The sequence below is a fragment of the Desmodus rotundus genome, chromosome 13, assembly GCF_022682495.2.
Source record: "Desmodus rotundus isolate HL8 chromosome 13, HLdesRot8A.1, whole genome shotgun sequence".
In the NCBI taxonomy this organism is placed as follows: Eukaryota; Metazoa; Chordata; class Mammalia; order Chiroptera; family Phyllostomidae; genus Desmodus; species Desmodus rotundus.
Genome location: NC_071399.1, coordinates 46,948,912 through 46,969,042, shown reverse-complemented (window position 1 = coordinate 46,969,042; position 20,131 = coordinate 46,948,912). Strand labels below are relative to the sequence as shown.

The 20,131-nt window shown below is 38.6% G+C and overlaps 1 protein-coding gene across 11 annotated transcripts in view; it reads left to right on the top strand.

The window, feature by feature from the left end:
- FNDC3A (fibronectin type III domain containing 3A) overlaps positions 1–3,526 on the top strand; it is a 220,035-nt gene extending 216,509 nt beyond the window's left edge. For all 11 annotated transcript variants that reach the window (XM_024569673.3, XM_024569683.3, XM_045202567.2 and 8 more), the window contains one exon: positions 878–3,526. In XM_024569673.3, coding sequence (XP_024425441.2) covers positions 878–1,192 — 315 coding nt within the window. In that variant the 3' untranslated portion in view covers positions 1,193–3,526. The remainder of the gene's footprint in view (positions 1–877) is intronic.
- Positions 3,527–20,131: the final 16,605 nt, after the last annotated feature.

The following is a 20,131-nucleotide window of genomic DNA, read 5'->3' as shown; positions in this document are numbered from 1 at the left end:
CTGATCTGACTTCTAGCCTACCAACTAGCTGGGAGAACTTAATTGGAACATCACTGCGAGCCTTAGTTTTCCCACATACAGAATCAGGGGAAGGACTCATTAACAGAATAATGATAGCTTCATGTATTGAGCACTCACTTCATGCTGGGCACTGTGCTAAGTACTTTAACAAGTAGTAATTTATTTCATTTTCATAATTACCATTCAAGATCACATGTAGTGCAAAGTGGTAGAGCACAGCTTGGACCCAGGGGTGATGACTTCTAATACATATTCTCTGAAAATCCATGGAATTCCATTCTTGTTACTTCCTTCTAAGGGATAGGCAGAAAATTTGGGTTTTAAGGTCCAATTCTGTGATTCTAAGTGATCTCTCTTCTTTAAAGCTTATTAAATGATTTGCCATAGACAGCTATAGAAATCTCCCTATTCATTCATTAATTGTTTCATTCAACAGATATATTTGAAATTATGCAGAAACCAGTTATGTAAAGATGTCATGGGGGAGCAAGATTAGCCATCCTTCCTCCTTTCATGGAATGATTTCAAAAAAGTTTTTCTTCTTAATTTTGAGGAAACCAGGGAAATGCCCATGGGCTGATTTTGCTTGTTCTGTAGCTACTTCGGGAGCACATCTTCACTTCTTACCTGGTCTACAGGCTCTCTGAGGGTAGATCTTACATTGTAACTTTTCAATTTCTCCTGCCTTACACAGCAGACAGATAAGTTCTGGGTAAGTATTTTTAAATACTATTTAAAAGATAAAAAGCACTCATTAGCTTCCATGTCACAAGGTAATTCTGTAACTAGCCAATTTTAACACAGATTGTCTGCCCAGCCTCCTCTCATAATTCTTTCACTAATATCTTATGTACAGATTTACAAGGGTCCTGACTCTTCATTCCGGTATTCAAGCCTTCAGCTGAACTGTGAATATCGTTTCCGCGTGTGTGCTATCCGACAGTGCCAAGACTCTGTGGGGCATCAGGACCTAGTAGGTCCCTACAGCACAACAGTTTTCTTCATCTCTCAGAGGACTGAACCAGCAGCCAGCACCAACAGAGACACTGTGGAAAGCACGAGGACCCGGCGAGCACTTAGTGACGAGCAGTGTGCAGCCGTCATCCTTGTGCTATTTGCTTTCTTTTCCATTTTGATTGCCTTTATCATTCAGTACTTTGTAATCAAGTGAAAATGTAACTTTATTTTTAATACGGTATTACATTTTATTTTGTCATGTACTAAAATTATTTCTGTATTGCTTTTACAAAAACAGTGGCATTTAGCACTGGCATTTAGACTATACTACATCATTTTGCCATTTTCAGTGCTTATATTGTTAGGTAGAGGCACTTTATTAGAATATAAGCCACAGAAATAACAGTTTGCCTGGGCTTTTTGTTTCTTTTATTGCCCTTTCTTTTTTTTTAATTTTTGACATGCCTTCTTGTCAAACAAACTTTCTAAGAAGCAAGAATATATAATTGATATTTTGACCAGTCAGCATGAGTGTAACACCGACAACCTGATCTGTTTTAAAAATTATCACCTAGTAAATTATTCAAAATGATTAAAATTTACACTAATATGCTATATAAAAATGTTAAAGTCTGATGCTGTGAAAGCAATCTAGTGCTATATTTCTACCTCCTCATTTGTCTTAATTATTTGGTAAGTTGGATTATGATGAATAAATAACTGGAGGAGCTTAGCAAACAAAAACTGGATGAAAGAATATGCTGAAAAAAAAAGCCTCTTGTTTGATGAATGTGGAGTTCTTTATTACACTATATATTCATGAATTCACATATAAGTTATCACTTAAAGAAAGCACAGACAGTTTATTTGGTCTAAAATAATTTAATGTTTATTCAAAAGGCACCTCTTCGGGTTTTGAGGACATGGTAAAGAACAGAGAGCTTTTAGATAGTTTTTTAAAGTAATCATAACTGAATTTCAAACCTATTTAATTTAGTTTTGTGAACCTTTGAACTATATGTATGTGTGTAAGAATATACATGTACATATGTGGCTTATATATAAACTATACATACCACGTGGAGAAATACACACACACATACATATACTCATCTGTCATATCAGCTAATATTGAAGAACTCCATAAGTTGTGCTGCTTCTCCCATAACTACTGCCATCACCAACAGAATCCATAATCAAACCTAACTTTTTTGTTTGGGACACCAGATTTAAAGACAAAATTAGTTTGCACCAGTAAACTTCAAGCTGCTTTCTTTCTTAAAAAACTAATGTTTAATGTAATGTCTGGATGCTTCCAAATTGTTGATAGCATGTGGTTAATGTTGCATTAGAGCACTTTGTAATAGCATAATTCATTGTTTTGTGAGCTTGCATTTGTGAGTTCTTGGATGATCAGATTGTATTTTGTCAAGTATCACATTGTACATCTTGTACAGATGTCAATGATTGCCAGTAATAATACAATTTATAATGAAACTTTCTAAAATTCTTGTTTTAGCACATCTGTTATCTGTAAAACACTTGTAACTAGCCTTTTTAATTTATTATTTGAATTTTAGGATAGTGAATCACTAATTTTTAGTTGCCGAAGTTAGCATTTTAGTGATTACTAAGCAATTGTGTCAGTCTTTGGTAAAGGACATATGTTTTATACTTTGAAGATCTCTGAAGAATTTCTCTTACATTAGAATGGGCATGTGTTGTACTTGTTTTATGTCAAATGATCCATGCTGTAGAAAAAAAACATTAACCTTTGTTCAAAAAAGAAATGGATAAACTTGGCCTTTCCAAGTGGTAAGAATGATCTGTCACTATAATATACTGTATGTTTACATTTTATTTAAATTTAATCTCTTATGTTTAGGCTGGTAACTTCCCCAAAAACAAAGTGATTGTGATTGTTTTCTAGGAACTTCTTAAAGGTGCCACATTTGGCAGTACAAATGAGTTTCAGTGTAATAGCCCAGAGATTTCTATAATAGTTGAATGTCTAAAATGGTAAAATGTGCCACTGTGGCAGTTAACAGTGGCTTATGTTTTTCATAGTAATGCAAATGAACTCCTATTTTTGATAGTAAATGTCATTTAATAGTGTACTTGCCATTTGAGCCTCACTGCAAAATTAGTGCAGAAGAGACAACAATTTTTATGTAATCTTGATTTTACCTCATATACTGTACATTCCAAAAACTCTAAACTTTTAAAGATTATAGATACACTACCAAACATACCACCTTAAAATTGTATAAGGTTGAACTTCATACATATGAAAAATATTATCTCATAAAAACACAAACTGTGTAGCAAAAAGTACCTTTAAAATCCATGGAAAATAAAAGTTGTATCATTCTTTTTGAGATTTGTTTATTGTATTAATATACATCCATTATTTGCTGCCTCATTTGGATAATGTGAAGGTATCCACTCTTGCAGATGTGCTTACAATAATTTTCCCAACAGAAGATTTGAGGACCCATATTCAAGAAGGTAAATACCAGTAGATTAAAGAATAAAATTAGAAGTTTTATTCTAGTGACTTGATTTTACATAGTTCATTAGATATCTTGCTTTCTTATACATAGAAAGTATAAGGATGGGTCTTATGTAAATGTTCCTTTGGAAAGAAAACCTCTGACTTGTCATCTTTCCTGTACCTTCACATATTTCCTAGTACTTCCTTTCTCCCACCTCCAGAGGCTCAGAACCTGTGCTGGCACTGCCATTTGCCCCCAGGTCTGCCCTCCACAAGAAAGTTCAACATTCCCTCTCAGGAATCCCCTGTTAAAATTTCCATTCCACAGACTTAATCTAGGGATACATTGTTTTTTAAAAATCCAAGTAGCTAAAGAAAATAGCACCAAATTACAAAGAGAACCAACAGTATGGGAAAACATATTTGCTAATGATATCTCAGACAAGGGCCTGATCTCCAAAATATATAAAGAACTCACATGACTGCACTCCAGGAAGACAAACAACCCAATTAAAAAATGGGCAAAGGACTTGAACAGACACTTCTCCAAGGAAGACATACAGAGGGCCCAGAGACATAGGAAAAGATGCTCAGCATCACTAGCCATCAGAGAGATGCAAATCAAAACCACAATGAGGTACCATCTCACACCAGTCAGAGTGGCCAACATAAACCAATCCACAAATGTTGGAGAGGATGCGGAGAAAAGGAAACCCTAGTACATTGTTGGTGGGAATGCAGACTGGTGAGGCCACTGTGGAAAACAATATGGCATTTCCTCAGAAAACTAAAAATGGAACTGCCCTTTGACCCAGCAATTCCGCTGCTGGGATTATACCCTAAGAACCCTGAAACACCAATCCAAAAGAACCTGTGCACCCCAATGTTCATAGCAGCACAATTTACAATAGCTAAGTACTGGAAGCAACCTAAGTGCCCATCAGCAAACGAGTGGATCCAAAAACTATGGTATATTTACACAATGGAATTCTACGCAGCAGAGAGAAAGAAGGAGCTTATACCCTTTGCAACAGCATGGATGAAACTGGAGAGCATTATGCTAAGTGAAATAAGCCAGGTGGTGAGGGACAAATACCATATGATCTCACCTTTAACTGGAACATAATCAACAAAAGAAAAAAGCAAACAAAATACAACCAGAGACATTGAGGGGGGAACGGTCTAGCAGTGGCCAGGGGGGAGTGGGGTGGGGACAGTGGGAAGAGGGGATTGCAGGAACTAATATAAAGGACACATGGACAAAATCGGGGGGGATGGTGGGGGTGGGGGAGGGAGGTGGGTTCAGCTGGGATGGGGGGAGGGAAGGGGAGAAAAGGCATACAACTAATTGAATAACAATAAAAAATAAATAAAAATAAAAATCCAAGTAGCTTTCTAATTGCCACAAATGCAGGCACCACAATAAAACTTTAAATGTTAAGCTGGGGAAGAGATATTTTGTGTACGAAGGCTGTTCAGAATGTATTTAGCCATATAATATGAAAAACACATTTATTGAAGAAGGCATCATAAACATTGTACACAGGACAATGCCGCCTCAGTCCCCTTCAAAATTATGACCTTCCTGAGGAAATCTAGTTCATTGGTAGTGGTTTGAATCAAGTCATTAGCAACTGCAGCATGATGTTCCTTCTATGGTAGCAGAAGCTGCAGAATAAATTTTGCCACGACATATTGCATACCAAGATCCTGCATCAAAATCTTGGACTCGGTAGTTTTTTGGAATCCCCCAATCAGCTTCTAGGTCTCACACTGTCAGTCACCAGCTTTTGTTGCTTGCAGCCTGTACACATTGAACATTCTCAGGTGTTCTGTTTGTTGCAGGCCTTCCAGAAGGTGGATCACTTTCAACAGATTCTTGACCATCTTTGGAGTGTTTATGCCACACTTGTAGTTGCTCTGCACTCATTGCATCATCCCCGAAAGTCTTCTGAATAGTCAAAACGTTTCCATGGAGGAATGTTCAAGGTTAACGCAAAGTTTGATGCAGATTCATTGTTCTCCTCAGTCATTTTGAATGCGATGACCACACAGTACACGTGCTGACTACTGCCCCCACCAGAAAGCAGTAAGGAGAGACCCCCAGCATCTACTGCCCCCACCAACTAGTACAGTGAAGTTGTCATTCACATACTTGCATTCCAGTCCACCCTCCCTGGCTGTCAGGTAACGTCAATATTACACAAATTGTTCTTGTTACGTTAACAATGGCTTGAGCATCAATCCACAGAAGCAACTAAGTATGAGTCCAACCTTGAGAAGTATGAGACACCAATTTACAGTTTTACCCATTTCATTTTTTCCCCGTAAATTGAAAACAAGAAATACATACACGTCATGTCTGAGCATTCCAGGGATTGGTTTCTAACACAAAAATACCTTCTCACCATAATTAATTCTCTGCAAGAGAATCCTATGTATATGGTGTCTCAGTCAGGCAAACAGACTGAAAAAGTGGTTCCCCAAAGCCTAAAATCTCGTCCTGTAACCTAGCCACCTACTATCAACATAGTAATGATAAGGCTACATTTTAAAAGAGCTTTTTAAATATTCTATTTTCGTACACACTTTTTAAGATAATGTGTCTGCTCTCCGGAGTATTTATTCATTCATTCATTTTCTCCCTGATAGTCTTAATCAGCCAAAATAGACTTTTTTCATTTGACACAATTCAACACACATTCTTTATTCCATTACCATTTAGTCCCCTTGTGCTCCCCTCCCCCAGCAATCACCACACTTGTCCATGTCCATGAGTCCTTTTTCTTTCTTTGCTCAATCTCTTCACCCCCAATCCCCTCTTCAGCTGTCATCCTAATCATTATGAATCCGTCTCTATTTTGCTTTTCAGTTCATTTCATTAGATTTCACATATGAGTGAAATCATATGATATTTGTTTGATTATTTCACTTAGCATAATGTTTTCCAGGTCCATCCACACTGTCACAAAGGGTAAACCTTTTCTGGCTAAATAGTGTTCCATTGTGTAAATGTCCCATAATTGCTTTATCCACTCATCTACTGATGGACACTTGGGCTGCTTCTGTATCTTGGCAATTGTAAATAATGCTGCAATGAACATAGGGGTGCTTACGTTCTTTTGAATTACTGTTTTGGATTCCTTCAGATGTATTCCCAGAAGTGGAATCTCTGGGTCAAAAAGCAGATCCATTTTTAACTTGTTGAGGTTCTCCTTACTGCTTTCCACAGTGTCTGACCAATCTGCATTCCCACCAATAGTGCAAAAGGGTTCCCCTTTCTACACATCCTCACCAGCACTTGTTGTTTGTTGTTTTATTGATGATAGCCATTCTGACAGGTGTGAGATGATAGTTCATTGTGGTTTTCACTTGCATTTCTCTGATGATTAGTGATGCTGAGCATCTTTTCATATGTGTATTGGCCATCTATCTGTATGTCCTCTTTAGAGAAGTGGATTCAGGTCCTTTGCCAATTTTTTTATTGGGTTTTTTTTTGTGGGGGGGAGTTGCTTTTGTTTTTTGGTGTTGAGTTTTGTAAGTTCTTTATAAATTTTGGATATTAACCCCTTATCAGATGTGTCAGCAAATATGTTCTCTCATTCTGTAGGTTGTCTTTTCATTTCGTTGGTGTTTTCCTTTAGGACTACATGTCTGATACTCTTAAAGGGGAGAAAAGACTCAGATTAAAGAAAAGTTGACAAGAACTAAGGTTTTAATAGTCATCATCAAATTTTCACTGTCCAGAATGGTGCCTTCAAATGTTTAGATGTTACAAAGGGCTATTTTTCATCTTACATAATAAACAGGATGATACTTGCTGTGGGAAATTTGCCATAAAAGAGTTTTGAAACTGGATAGATTTTGAAGCCATCTGACCCATTCAAATCATTATGGCTAGCATCTATTAATCACTCAATGTGTGCAAAGCATTGTATTCAGTGTTTTAATCTTCCTAATTGCTCTATTAAGTATAAACTGAAGCACAGAGAACTCAAGCATTCTCTCAAAGGTCACATGGCTAACAAATAATGCCGCTGAGATTTGAATCCAAGTGATTGTTCTAGTGCCCCCACACTTGACCACTATCCTCCCATGTCTCTCCTGGAAGTCCTGGATTCTAAGATGGAAATTAAAATAATAATTGACTTTAATAATGCATTTATTTATGATAGTATTTATTTAGCACTTTGTTTGCCAGGCATGGTGCTAACCAGTTGCCCATATTCAAAACAACCCACAGCCCTCCAAGGACATAAGAGGAATCAGGTAAGGAGAATCTGGTATGTCAGACTAAATGAACTCTAGTTTCTTTCCTCTAGAATTTCATCCTTTGATACCTTGACTCCCATTTTGAGCCCACAGTCAGCTCTAGGAATACCCATTATCTTGAAAGTACCTTTATTAATATCCCTTACCAGAAATGAGACAAGCTAACTGTTTAAAAAGGGAACATAGCTACAATGTGGATGAACCTCAAAAAAAATTAAGCTAAGTGAGAAAAAGACACAAAAGATCACATACTGTCTGATTCTATTTAGATGGAATGTCTAGAATAGGTAAGTCCATAAAGACAAGAGATTAGTGGTTGACAGGGAATGGAAGGAAGAGGAGATGGAGAATAACTGCTTAATGAGTATGAAGTTTTAGTTGGAAATGTTTTTGGAACGCTGTGGTAGTTGCACATTATGAATATTAAATGCCACTGAATTGTTCACTTTAAAATAATTAATTTTATGTTATTCAAATTTCACATAGATTTTTTTTGAAGATTGATAAACAGCATAGGACTAAAGAATCCTGTACATCAGCAAGTCAAAATAAATTTACCTAGTCAGAAAGTCCATTTTGCAAAGGACACAGGTTGCTTCTCACTTCCTTTCAAATGTCCCAGACCTCCTTAGGTCTTCCTACTCCTTTGAGTGGGTGGGTTGTGCCTAGTTTACAACTGAATTTTTTTTGTTTGCCCTTGATAGCTATTAAATGATTTGGCCTTCCCAGACCTAAGTTATCAACTCTATCTGATTCTTAATATTTCTCAGATGATTCAGTGGTCACAGAGAAGAAATTTTATTGTATAGTTTCACAGTTTACCTGCGGCAGCTGCTTTGTAGTAAGAATGTTCAAATATAGTAGTATAAGACCTTTTCTCACAGCCTATATTCTGACAAGTAACCTAGAAAACAACATTTGAGGAAAATCCATGCATTAGGTGCTCAGGTAATAATACTAATAGAATTAATTTATAATTCTCTAAATTTGATTCAGACTCATTTAAACCAGCATGAAGTCTAGTGTCCAGTCATGCTATGAAAAACTTGTAGTATATTCATTGTAAATCTGCCTCAAAATAACCTCAAAGGTGAAGAGGGTAAAACTGCAAAGAAATAGGTAGTATACACATTTCCAAAAAAGCATATACAATTTATAACAATATAAAAATTATTCTTTTGGAAAAGAAGAGACATGCCCTGGATGGTTGGTTCAGTTGGTTGAGGCCTTGTCCCATACACCAAAATGTTGCCAGTTCAATTCCTGGTCAGGGCTCATACTTAGTTGTGGGTTCAATCCCTAGTCAGGGTGCATAGGCAACGGATTGTTTCTCTCATCAATATTTCTCTCTCCCTTCCTCTCTCTCTAAAAGCAATGAAAAAGTGTCTTCAGGTGAAGATTAAAATAATAATAAATAAGTGAATAAATTAATAAAAAGGGACAGCAAATATTTAAATATGCTACAGATCCACTGCAAATAAAAGATATGGCACTATCATTCATTTAGAAAATAAAAATACAGAAACTGAACAAAAAGCAATGAGAAGGTATTAGTCCCACTAAATTATAAAGCCTCAGTAACTTCTAATATCAACACAAAAATAAACACAATAGAAAAAAGTTTATACTCCCAAGTACATACAAGGAGGGACACTTTAAAAAGGGATTTATCTTCTACGGGACAGGCCCCGTGTAGTACAGGCTTCCCTCACAAGGTGAGTGCTCTAGGAACCTATCTGTATCAGTGTACCAGCTGGAGGTGGTGTGAGAGGCTGCATTCAGTGTCAGTGAATTTTTTTAAACTATCAGTGTGTTTGCCCATTTTATGATGGGTGATTTATGAGCACACGAGCGCACACTGTGCTGAGTGTTCAGGAGTTTTTGACCAAAAATGACATGACCCCCATTCCCCACCCACCCTCTCTATTCACCCAATCTTGCTCCAAGCAACTTTTTTTTGTTTCCCCAGATAAAAAAGTCCTCAAAGGGAAATGGTTTGCCTACATGGAAGAAGTGAAACAAAAATCAGCAGAAGCACTAAAAGGCATTAAAATCAACAAGTTTAAAAACTTTTGAGCAGTGGAAAAAGTCTCAATAGGTGCATTGCATCAAATGGAGAGTACTTTGAAGGTGACTGAAGTTTAAACGTAAGAATACATAATTTTTAAATAAATCAATTTCACGTTTTTGGGGGTCTCCCTCACACAGGAATTTAGTATTTGATAAAGATGGCACCTCAGGTCAGTGGAGTAAAAATGCATAATATAGCATATTTTGCTGTGTATAATGTACACCCATGTTTTTGGCCCAAACTTTCAGGAAAAAAATCTTTCCATTTTAACTTTTTAATTCAACTATATTTAGAAACAAATCCAATTATCATATTCCAGGGTATTATTTTGCATATGGATATCATTATTGCTTTCTAGAGTTAAACTTTTAACACATAAGCATAAATAAAGATTGAAAACATTTATATAGATATGGATTAAGTACTACCCATATATAATACACATCCTCACTTTTATTTCAAAAATTTGGGCAAAATCGCACCTTATACACAGGAAAATATAGTAAATAAATGATGTTGGGACAACTGGATTTCCATCTAAAAATTAAACTTGGATCCAAATCATACACACTACACCAGTATAAATTCCAGATGAATTAAACATTTAAATGTAAGCAATGAAACTAAAACTAGAAGATGTGGGAGAATTCCTTAGTCTTGGAGTTTGGTAGCCTTTCAAATCATGCTTCATAATACAGAAGCCACAAAAAGAAAGATTGATCATTTTAACACCATAAAAATAAAAACTTCTCCATAGCAATAAAAAGAACTTAAAACCAATAGCAAACAAGAAAAAAAATATATTTTCAACTCACATCCCAAAAAGGTTTAATGTAATCTAATATAGGAAACCAATGAGTCCTGAAATATGAAGATGAAATGACCAATCACCTAATATAAAAGCTGGCAAAGAATACCGGCAATTCACAGTGAAGGAAGTATTACAAAGAACTCTAACATATGACAAGAGGCTCAATCTCACACAATAAGAGAAATGCTAAATTAAAACACGGAAAGAAACATTTTTCACTGTCATTGGCAAAGTGCAAAACTTTGCTTACACACTATGTTGGCAACACTAAAGAAACAAGACACATCACTGTGGAGTTTAAGCTATACAGCCCCTATGAAGAGATAACTACACATTGCATCAGGCAAGTCCACTGAAATGTTTATCCTACAAATCCATTCACCCACTTGTGCCATAATGGACAACACTATTTTTTGCAAACCTATTTGTAACAGTAAAAGACTGTAAATTACCTAAATAAGCATCCTATGCAGCTGTAGCAAAAAAAATATTGTAGCCTCCTACTTACTGGTCTGGAAGGAATGCCAAGATTTATTAAGTTAAAAAGCAAAGTGAAGAATAACATAGGCACTGAAGTCAGGTGTCCTGGTCTTTGAGTCTCCTGGGACCAGGCACCATACAAGCAAATGAATGAGCTTTCTGATGATACCAGCCCCCAGCTGTCCAGCCACTTCCTGCCTTTGGGTCTTTGCAACTGAGGTCCCAGACATCATGGGGCAGAGACAAACCACCCCCAAATTCCTGACCCACAAAACTAGTGAACACAATAAAACGGTTTATTTTAAGCCACTTAGTGGTTGGAAATTGTGTTATGCATCAATAGTTACTGGAAGACATAATTTGAATTCCAAAATACAAAGACCTTTGTCAACTATTGGTTTTCCCCCTTCAGAGCACTTCCTACCCCCCACCCCACCCCCTACCACAGAGGTTGAAAGAGGCCAGGTGACTTCTTCTGGCCAATGAAATGTGAGCAGAAAAGATGTCTGTCTCCATATCTGTTAAGGTTCAGTCAGGACAACAGATGCCACACTAGGTATTTAACAGGGATTATTAACATTGGGCATCATTTTAACAAGCATTAGGGAACTGAAAAAACAAGCAGGTGAAACTGAGGTGATACTAGGGAAGGAGAGAGAGAAGCTATGGAAATTCCTTGACAAGTAGAATAAGGGAAGCTGAGACAAAATAATTAAACAAGGCCAAACAATTTGAGCAATTTATAGCCAGCTAATGATCACAAGGCTTTATCTTCCCTAAAGGACACTTAGGAGCAAATGGTCTACACAGTCCAGACTGTCCCAGGGCAGAATGGCCTTGGTCCCAGTCCCTCCTCAATGATGTTCTTTAAAAATAAAACTAACCAGAAAAATAACCCTAACCCCCTATATACATACATTTTGATGAATCAATATATTGAAGGGCACATGTGGAAAGCTAATGAATATTCTGTTAAGAGCCTCCCCTGAGATCTCCCCTAGAATTCCAGATGCGTCCAAAGAAAAATAAAAAGCCTTAAGACAAAGGACACATGTCACACTCTGGCTAGAGCATGCCCACACCTTGTATCTCTGCTCTCTTTCTCATAAACTCTAAGGGTCCTGACCAGACTGGCAAGTAGGGAAGCAGTGGGCAATGGCCGCTCATCCTTGGCTTACCCTCGAGCCTGTTTCCAAGGCCCCATTTTTCTCTGACTTTTTCTCTCCTGTTGCTTCTTCTACCTTAGGTTCTTCCATTGTTTCACTGTCCTCAGTTTTAATAAACACTCTCACCTGGACTCATGAAATCTTTCCTGCACGTAGTCAAGAACCCACATTCTACCAGCCAGCTTCAGGCAGACCTACTCCAGGTCCAGACTTCATCCAATAAGAACATAGTAACTGCAGGGAAAAGCTGCCACTCCCCGGACTTGGAGCAAAAGATGTTGAGGGTATTAGAACCAAGGTTATAGAGGAAGAACCCCAGGAACAGGAAGTCAGATTTCTGAGAAGGGACTACTGCTTGATTCTGTTTGTGGGGCTTTTGTTTGTGTCGAAAGGAGCTGGAGACTGGAGCCAATACTGCTGGGAGGGCACAGGACTATTGCAGGACAACAATGAAAGGAAGATGAGCAAACAGAAAGAAGCAGGTGCTTTCTCCCTTCCCCTGCCCTCCAGCACCCTTATTGACAAGCATAGTAGGAAGCCAGTGGGCAAAGGAGATGAGTAGTTTGAAGAATCCCTGAAGGGTGGATTTGGAGCCAGAACCAATGGCTTAAAGTTAGCACAGTCGCTTTCAGGTGGAAGCATTTAAGAGGTAGCCTCCATGTTCTCTCTTTCCCTGACTTACAGATTATGGGATCATCTGCTCTTACAGAGATGCCATAGGATCAATGCAGTCTAGGACAACCTAGAACAGTGAGCCACCAGATGGAGAAAACTGCTTTGGACCATCACCCAGACTTGAGATACACTCCAGGGTAGCATTGTGCACCTGAAACTTATATAATTTTGTTAACCAGTGTCACCTCAATAGATTCAATAAAAAAGAAAAAAAAGATACTATCCAGGAAAGCAAGAAATAAACATGATGTGTTAGGTCACTGGCCTTTCTTTGGAAGCTGTAAGATGGGGCAGCATAACCTTACCTTTCCGCACTGACCATTGGCTCCACCTGCAGACACAGCCTGTTTACCATGGACAGGCCCCAGCCACCTGCACAGGTGCAAGGGGCCGTAGGGGGCAGCTCTCTAGTGAGGTGAAGGTGAGAGAGAAGAGTCTGCTCACTCTGGGAGACTCTGGAGAACCAAAAACAATACTCGTATCCCACTAAAGGACACGGGAAATTTGACCTGGAAAGGGTGACATTTTGGGTGCCCTTGAGAGAACAAATGAGTTGGGCTTTTGACAGATAGAAATGGAAGGAGAGCTAAGAGTAAAGACAAAGGCACGGGGGCCAGAAACCATAAGATTTGACTAAGGAAAAAACTAAATAGTGGACTTGTTTAGATCCAAGCATAGCCTTTTCTATTATTATGATTAATTAGAACAGTTATAGAAGACTGACTATGTTCCAGGCACCAAGCTAAGGACTTATGTTTACTGTTTGGAACAGCCCAGTGGAGGAGTGTCCTGGAATAAGCACCCCTTTTTACAGATGAGGAATATGAGGTTCAGAGACATTAATTAATTTGCCCAAGTTCAGATATTAAGTGAGGAACTGTGCCCCTGGGAGCTTGTCATCATCCACACACTCACTCAGTTCAGAGCACCTGAGGGAATTCCCCACATGGACAATGGAGGGATTCCCAAGGGTAAACTTCTTTCTCACTCAAGTCATATGTCTAATCTGAGACAGACAGTTACATCCATGCAGCCCCCTTATTAAGTAAAAGTAACAACCAGCAACTCTATCCACGTAGAAAATGAATAGTGAGGTGAGGGGAATCCCAAGAAATCACTCCTTGTTACTTAATGCAAGTATTTATCAGATGTAGATGTCCACTGTGGAGCACTCTGACAAGGCTCTGTTGAGGTCTGAAGGACAGGTTTTTTTTTTTTTAATGAAAGAGGGGTGGCAAAGCAAATTACTGAGAGGTGGTACTTGTAGGCTTTTCCAGGAGATGTTGCCATCCAAACAGTTGCTTCGTTAACAGTGTTTATAGTTTTTCTTTACTTCTTTTTCATCTTCATGGAAATATTGAGATTTTTGCAATTATAAAACTAAGACACTTGTGACTTACATCTCATGGGCTCCTGGACATTAAGGGAGGCTCAATGCTCTAAATCTACATGAGGCAGGATCAAGACAGCTGTTATCCCGTGACTGATGAGTGCGGGAGATGTCACTAACCACATCATCTCACAGCAGAGAGGGCCTGGTGAAGGGAGCCCAAGCTGGGCCCAGGGGAACTTCTATGTCATGGGAGCCAGGATGGTCATTCCTGATCAGGGAGTGTCAACCAGGGCCAAGAGGGGCATATAGGAATCTCCAAGAGGGGTTTGTTCAAGTCCTATACCCTTTTCCCAGCAACCCCTTACAGGGATTCACTCCTTCTCCACCACCCCTTTGATAATTGTTGCCACGGTGAGCCTGTCTCTCTCTCAGGAAAGACTGGGACCAAGAGAAAATTGCTAATGCAACAGCTGCCTGAACTTTCCCTGCTATGTACCTCCCAAGAGAAACCTGGAAAAGCCTGAGGCCCCAGGTAAATGTATGGGTCAAGTCCTATCCTTGGTCTTCTCTGTCAGAACTTCCCTTTCTGGGGCCAGCATTGCCGTCTCCACATTTTATTAAATTAGATGCCATTTCCTGGTGCTTGGGATCTAGAGGAGACGGCAGGTCTTGCAAATGAGGAAGAGACTGGGTGTGAAGCCATGCAACCACTGTGTGAATGATGAGGGCTGAGGGGTACTTGCAGAGTGAGTATCCAAAGGTGGCAGCTGCTTCTCAGCCTGGATTGCCACCACCTTTGGGGAATGTGTGCCCAGAGCTGCCAGATCTTCCCATTTCGCAAGACAAGCTGAAAATCTAGAACTCTGTGAAATTTCCCAACTGTAACAGATTGGCTCAACCACACATTGCACAAGGACAAGTGCCTCTTCTTCTCTTGCTTTGGACCACAAGCCTCCCCTCTGATCAAAGCGGACCTCCACTGCTCCTGCTCCACTGGTGGCTCCTGCACTTGTGCCGGCTCCTGCAAATGCACCTCCTGCAAGAAGGGCTGCTGCTTCTGCTGACCCATGGGCTGTGCCCAGTGCACCCAGGGCTGCATCTGCAAAGGCATCATCAGACAAGTGCAGCTGCAGTGTCTGATGTGGGGGAGACTGTTCCCTGAAGTATGTGCAAACACGTACAAACCTGCATTTTTTAAGTTTTTCACAAACCCTGGCCCTATTGCTATGTAACTTTCTGAATGACAATAAACTCATCTAGACTTTTCTTGAAAAAAAAAATAGGCTCAAAATGTTGTGAAATATGGATCAATTGCTGTGCACATTCCCTTTTCAAATCCTGCTTCATGACCTGTTCTTCTGTGGGGAAAAGAGTGCAAAACCTATGGAGATTTTACAAGTTTCAACAGGCACGTTGCAAGTTATAGATCTATCTTATTGCTCCTTAAAACTTTCCATATCAACCCTGGCCAGGTAGCTCAATTGGTTAGAGCATAGTCCTAATACTTCAAGTTTTCAGGTTCCAACCCTGATCAGGGCACATGCAAGAATAGTAAGTGGAACAACAAAATGTTTCTTTTACTCCCTCTCTTTTTCTCTCCCTCCCACTTTATCTCTAACATCAATAACTAAAAATTTTTTTAAAGTAAAAAAATTTCCTTATCCTTCCATTTGTCAAAAAAATCTGGTTTCTGAAATAAAAGTGGAAGACACTTTCCTAGCAGAATCCAGGTCATACAAAGCACTTCTAATGTTGGTAGTGCTATGGTCTATAAAGCAAGAGGCCACAGTGATTATGTCCATGGACTCAGGGAACAAACAGCACTTCCACTTATTGGCTGCATGACCTGAGATAACTTGTCTATACTTTCGTGTCTTCATCTATAAAATGGACATACTCAAAGGACCCACCTCATAGCACTGCTGTTAAAGGTTATGTTATACAAGTTAACATATGCGAGTGCTTAAAACAGCACCTTGCATACAGGAAGTGCCGGCTTTATTTTTATCGATGACATCCCAGACTTCACAAGGTCAACCTCTGACACTTCCAGTCAGGAACCACGGGTGTACTGATGACACCAACCTCTTGCATCCAGGGACACAGAGCCATAGCCAGGCCAGATCTATACTCACTCTTGCCCTACACAGGCACCAGGTGGAGTGGTACTCATAAGATGGAGAAGAGAGGTATCCACATACCTGCTCTACTGAGAACATTTTTTCCTCTCATCAGATGAAGTATGAAGTCAATGAGCTGGTGGATGACCTTAGAGATACAAAGCATGGCTGAGAACTTAGGGATGATGGTCTTCCAAGGCTCAGTGAGTCTCTCTGCCACCATAATGAGGCCGGTCCTTGCACCTGCTCCTTTCTTTCCTAAGCTTTGAGAGGGAGTCGACTCTTCCATTTCCACTTTCTTCAGTTCCTCAGTTTATTTTCTTCACAAAGTACTAATTTTCCTGAGTTCATCAACTTTACACATTCTTGCTAATTAACACCAATAATTTTTCCTTCTCCAATGGGATTTCCCCTTTGCTCAATACGGCCATTGATATTCTTCCACATCTGTAATAGTCTTCTACTATGTGTCTCCATATTAATATGTCTTTTAAAATTTCTATCTCCCTGGGGAAGAGTCCATCTCTTCCTTAAAAACTCTTAAAAACTATGAGGGGGGATGAAATAAAAAACAGAATTATGTTCTGGAGGGCAGGTTTCTTGTACAGGCTTCCCCCAGTAGGTGAGTGGTCTAAGGAACCCATCTTTATCAGTGTACTAGAGGGTGTTGTTGTGAGAGGCTGCATTCAGCTTCAATGAATTTGTCTTGGGGCTCTTTCAGTGTGTTTGCCCATTTAATGGCAGGTGATTTACAAGTGCACTGTCCACAATGCGCTGAAAATTTACAAGTTTTTGACCAAAAACTGCATGACTCCCATGCCTGACCCTCTCTATTCACCTGATCTTACCCTGAGTGACACATTTTTTGTTTCCCTGTATTAAAAAACGTCCTCAAAAAAATGTTGATAGAAACAGTAAAACAAAAATCTGCAGAACTAAAAGGCATCAAAATTGATGAGTTTAAAAATTGTTTTGATTGCTTTTTCCTTCTGTTGATTATGTTCCGGTTAAAGGTGAGATCATATGGTATTTGTCCTTCACCGCCTGGCTTATTTCACTTAGCATAATGCTCTCCAGTTCCATCAATGCCGTCTCAAAGGGTATAAGCTCCTTCTTTCTCTCTGCTGCGTAGAATTCCATTGTGTAAATGTACTATAGTTTTTGGATCCACTGATTTGCAGATGGGCACTTAGGTTGCTTCCAGTACTTGGCTATTGTAAATTGTGCTGCTATGAACATTGGGGTGCACAGGTTCTTTTGGATTGGTGTTTCAGGGCTCTTAGGGTATAATCCCAGCAGTGGAACTGCTGGGTCAAAGGGCAGTTCCATTGTTAGTTTTCTGAGGAAATTCCATACTGTTTTCCACAGTGGCCTCACCAGTCTGCATTCCCACCAACAATGTACTAGGGTTCCCTTTTCTCCGCATCCTCTCCAACATTTGTTTGTTGATTTGTTTATGTTGGCCACTTTTTTTTCTTTTTTAAAAATTATTTTATTGTTGTTCAATTACACTTGTCTGCATTTTCTCCCCACCCCTCTACCCCACCCCAGCCAAACCCTCCTCCCTCCCCTGCTTCCACCCTCCCCCTTGGTTTTGTCCATGTGTCCTTTATAGTAGTTCCTGAAAACCCTCCTCCCCACTATCCCTTCCCCACTCCCCTCTGGGTATTGTTAGATTGTTCTTAACTTCAAAAAAAAAAAAAGAAGAAGAAGAAGAAGAACACGTGGAAATACATTACAAAAAATAGTCTAAATAAATTAAAATTTACATTAAAAAATTGTTTTGAGCAGTGGAAAAAAAAGTCACGACTAAAAGAACTAGAGGGACAACAACAAACAAAGCCCAGAGTGAGTAGAAGGAAGGAAATAATCAATATCTGAGAAGAATTAAATGACATAAAGAGTAAAAAATAATTCAAAGAATCAATAAATCCAGGAGCTGATTATTTGAAAAGATAAGCCAAACTGACAAAGGTTTAGCCAGACTCATCAAGGAAAAAAAAAAAAAAGAAGAAAGGACCCAAATAAATAAAATTAGAAATGAAGGAGGAAAAGTAATAACTCACCACAGAAATACAAAGGATTGTGAGAAACTACTATGAATAACCACATGACAAAAAATTGGACAACCTGGATGAAATGGATAAATTTCTAGAAACATACAATTTTCCAAAATTGAATCAGGAAGAAGCAAAAAACCTAAATAGATTGATAAAAACTAGTGAATTTGAAGCAGTAATCAAAAAATTCCCAGCACACAAAAGCCCTGGACCAAATGGTTTCACCAGTGAATTTTACCATCACTCACAGAAGACTAACACCTATCCTTCTCATACTGCTCCAAAAATTCAAGAACAGAGAAGACTCCCAAACTCTTTTTACAAGGCTAGTATTATCCTATTTCCCAAACCAGGTAAAGACACAAAAAAGAAAGACAATTATAGGCCACTATCTCTGATAAACATAAATGCTAAAATCCTCCACAAACTATTAGCAAACCTGATCCAGCAATACATTAAAAAGATCATACACCATAATCAAGTGGGATTTATCCCAGGGATGCAAGGATGGGACAGTGTTTACAAATCAATAACCACGATGCATCACATAACAAAATGAAAGACAAAAAACACATGACCATATCAACAGATGCAGAAAAAGCATTTCATAAAATCCAGCACACATTATGACAAAATGAGAATAAAGAGAGTATACCTAAATATAATAAAGGTCACATACCAAAAACCTACTGCCAACATCATACTCAATGGGCAAAAACTTAAAAATTTCCCTTAAGATCAGTAACAAGAGAAGGGTGTCCACTTTTACCACTCTTTTTCAGCATGGTACTGGAAGTCCTACCACAGCTATCAGACAAGAAGATATAAAAGACATACATATTGGAAAGGAGGAAGTAAAACTGTCATTATTTGCAGATGACATGATAGTGTACATAGAAAACCGTATAGGCTCCACCAAAAAAACTACTCAACCTAATAAGTGAATTCAACAAAGTAACAGGACACAAAGCCAATCAGAAATCAATAGCATTTTTGTAAACCAACAATGAACTATCAGAAAGAGAAACTCAGAAAAAAAAAATCCCATTTACTACAGCTACCAAAAAAATTAAAATAAAGTACCTAGGAATAAATTTAACCAAGGAGGTAAAAGACCTGTACTCGGAAAACTATAGAACACCGAAGAAAGAAATTGAGGAAGATACAAATAAATGGAAGCATATATCACGTTCATGTACTGGAATAATTAACATCATTAAAATGTCCATGCTACCCAAAGCAATTTACAGATTGAATGCAATTCCTGTCAAAATACCAATGGCATATTTCACAGATATAGAACAAATATTCCAAAATTTTATATGGAACCAAAAAAGACCCCAAATAGCCTCGGCAATCTTAAGAAGAACAAAGTTGGAAGGATTACTATACCTTATATCAAAGTATACTACAAGTAATTGGTACTGGCATAAGAACACAACACATAGTCAATGGAACAGAACAAAAAGCCCAGAAATAAACCCATGCCTTTATGGTCAATGGCTATTTGACAAAGGGGGTATGAGCATACAATGGAGTAAAGAGAGTGTCTTCAATAAATGGTGTTAGGAGAACTGGACTGGTACATGCAAAAAAATGACACTAGACCACCAACTTACACCATACACCAGAACACACTCAAAGTGGATAAAAGACTTAAATAAGTCATGA